This window comes from Parasteatoda tepidariorum, chromosome 2 (genome assembly GCF_043381705.1).
Source record: "Parasteatoda tepidariorum isolate YZ-2023 chromosome 2, CAS_Ptep_4.0, whole genome shotgun sequence".
In the NCBI taxonomy this organism is placed as follows: domain Eukaryota; kingdom Metazoa; phylum Arthropoda; class Arachnida; order Araneae; family Theridiidae; genus Parasteatoda; species Parasteatoda tepidariorum.
This window is the reverse complement of record NC_092205.1, coordinates 12,890,392-12,893,718: the sequence shown is the minus strand read 5'-3', so window position 1 is coordinate 12,893,718 and position 3,327 is coordinate 12,890,392. Positions and strand designations below refer to the sequence as shown.

The 3,327-nt window shown below is 33.9% G+C and overlaps 2 protein-coding genes across 2 annotated transcripts in view; both read left to right on the top strand.

Moving 5' to 3' along the window:
* LOC107442852 (fibrillin-1) overlaps positions 1–3,327 on the top strand; it is a gene marked incomplete in the record, with an annotated part of 109,281 nt that overhangs the window by 79,115 nt on the left and 26,839 nt on the right.
* LOC122270080 (signal peptide, CUB and EGF-like domain-containing protein 2) overlaps positions 1–3,327 on the top strand; it is a 20,659-nt gene that overhangs the window by 6,320 nt on the left and 11,012 nt on the right. The window contains exon 4 of the mRNA XM_071177183.1: positions 897–1,097. Coding sequence (XP_071033284.1) covers positions 897–1,097 — 201 coding nt within the window. The remainder of the gene's footprint in view (positions 1–896; positions 1,098–3,327) is intronic.

Here is a 3,327-nt window from a genome sequence, read left to right as displayed (position 1 = left end):
TATTTTTGTTGTATATATATATATATATATATATTATTAAGTATATATATCTCCATAAACTATAGCAAATAAACTTAATTCATTAGAGGTCTCAAATAAATCTTTAACTGAGGAAAAAATTGAAATCGTGTTCCAACCGTACCTGAGTCTTAAATCATCAATATTCCCGTCCTGCTCAATACTGGGAATTGTTTTGAATTCCAAAATCATTACGAATAATCTGTCAACAGGACAGCAACAAACAAAATTACATATAAAATTTACTTTGCAAACATAAAATGTTTTAACTGTTGACCAGATGAACTAATGAGCAAAAATAATAATTATAATAACAATAATCGATGATTTTAACCTTAATTTGTTTTTTGCCATAATGAATAGTCTGGGTTTGTAATCTTCTTGATCTTTTATTTTACAGCTTCTAATGTGCATGAATTTTTTTCAAGGTATCTGAAAATAGATATTAAATCTGGTCATTCCATAACACCCTGTATAAGCAAAAGTTAAGAAATCTTGCTGCAAGCCAATGGCCGGTTGTGGTATTTTTAGCAATGACCCCTTTTTTTGAAAATCGAAAATTTTAAACGATTGATAAAGCATATCAATAATGGTCATTTCTTTCTAAAATGCTTGAATTAAAGCAATTTTCAGAATATTGTAAAATAATCATAATAATTCCATATTTATTAAAAAAAAAATGAAAAATTACTCGTGGAGAACGTTTTCGGCAAGAAAGTGACAATCGGATGGTGACTAGCAGGCGATTATTTAATCGCCATTTGTTGTATTTATATATCCTGTGGCCCGTGGGGACCATTAATTTTGCTCTATACCTGTATATTTGTAATTTTAAATACTTTTGGGATTTTAAACAATTAACTTTTGTTTTGATATAGTTACATCACGCCAATGTAAGCCTCTGCGATCTCTGAAAATAGTACTTAGTAAATGTGAGAATGAGCCTCCTTTAGAGGGCTCAATATGTCGGTACAGATGTCCCAGAAATTTCTCCTTGATAGGTTCCAGTGAGCGCCGTTGTGGTCAGAATTTACAATGGACTGGTGTTGAGCCTCGGTGCATTTTGGAATACTCTCATAGTAAGTATAAAATTGTGAAATTAAAATCGTCAACCAAATTTTTGTAAAGAAATCAAATTTTGTTCTATTTTAGTATTAGCGGAACGGAGTAAAAATGTCTTTATTCTTTAAGTATCGATGGGACTTAAAAGTCTCATCAGCATTATTTTCATATGGCATTGAAGCGAAACAAAATATCTCATCTGATCTTGTCGGTCCCTGTGGTATGACTACATACTTATCTGACTTTATGTAAATTTTATGACTAACCATATGATTTTACATAAATACATAATTTTTTCCTCACCTGTGGAACTGTCTAGTTATTGATATTTTGTTCAAGGGCGCCATTACTTCTCAATTCTCTGCTTTCCAAAACTCGATCAATTTTGTCAGTAAGTCTTTTCTGTTTCTCTATTGATTCATTAACATCTTTAACTAGTTATAAAATTAAATGTTTAACCTTGATTAAAATCATATAATGTGGGGAAATATTCAAATTAATTGTATGAAAAGTTAGAAAACAATATTGAATATTAAATTTTTTTTGTCTAAGTGTAAAATGAACTTTATTTATTGGGGAAAAAAAGTTCCGAGCATTGTTGATAGTTTTTTAATGATTTAGTAAATAAAAGATTAAATAATCCAGGAATCTTTATTAATTAACATTATGCTAGCAAGCTAGAACTGAAAGGAATGTAACAAAACAATTAAATATTTGGAAATGGTATCTCATTATTATATTTTTTCGAAGAACGATTCAACAAAGGAAAGTTGGTAAACACATTGATTGACACGTCAGTCATCGGTGGTTGACTTTGCATTTTCCATTTAGGCTCGGTAGCATCAATCATCATCGGTAGGTTGCTTTGCAATCCTATACCAGAAAAGTGCTCTTCTAAGAAGTGCATGGGACTTGAGGAGAATATAAAATTCTAAACCAAGATCGGATAACTTTAAAACAAGACCTAGATCTCGAGAGTGTCATACATTGCATGTGTTTGCAGACGGTTTTATTCTCCTCATAACGTCAAATACAAAAGAAAGTACTAGTTATAATGGCTACACAAGCACTCATCAAATTTATTCAATGGGCAGCAAAAAAGGTTTAAAGATAACAATAGAAAAAAAATCCAACCTGCTACTGCAGAGTAGCAACAAAAAGTACTGGTCAATAGCTCCAGGATCTCGCACGGAAAACAAAAGATCAAGCAGGAACAGAAATTCAAGCTCTTGGGTGTCATCATTGATGGGGATCTTCAGTGAAATGATCATGTCAAATACATTACTGGAAAAGCCTCCAAGAAATTTAATAAACATTAAAGAAAGCCGGAACAAGCTGGGAAGTTAAATTTTTTAAAACTTTATATTTTTTACATAAAATAACAACAATTTAATCAATAATGTACTCTCAGTTGTTGTTTACAAGTTCTTTACAACGTTCAACAAGTGTTTCGATGCTTCTTGGGTAGAAATCACCCGAAAGCGTCTCGAAAAAGTAGTCCAACCAAGCCGGTAATTCGGCGTCATTATTGAACGAAAGACCTAGTGAAGCATTTAAAAGCGATCTTAAAAGGTGGAAATCTGAAGGCGCCAAGTCCGGAGATTATGGAGGATGTGGCACAACCAAGTTTTTGGATAGCTTCCTTGGTCATATTCGCGATATGAGGTTGGGTGTTGTCGTGTTGGAGAAGAACGCCATTTTGGCGATTGGTTAGTTTTTGATAAATAACGTTTTTAAGACGGTGCATCTGTTGAACATAAAGCTCTGAGTTCACTGTTTGGTTCCGGTCAAGCAATTCATAGTGAATAATGCCTTCCCAGTCCCACCAGACACACACCATTGTCTTCCGAGGATGAAGATCTTGCTTCGCTGCGGGGTCGCTTGTTTTTCCGGGCTTAACCATTCTTTGCGCTATTTCATGTTGACGTACAGAGACACTATTTTTCATTGCCAGTTACGAAGAAATAAAAGAATCTTTGCTTGTGTCCTTAGGTTTGGTGATGACGGGCGAGAAAACTGGCGGCAATAGTGGAACGTTGATTTTTGGTGTTTTCGCTCAAAACATGAGGTACCCATGCGCCAAGTTTTTGAACCTTTCCCATAGCTCCCAGGTGTCGAACTATAGTCGATTGATCGTAATCCATTTTCTCCGCTAATTCTCTGGTTGTTTGATGCGCGTCTTCGAGCAGAAGTTGATTCAAATGGTGTTCATCGAACTCACTTGGTCGTCCGTATATATATATATAT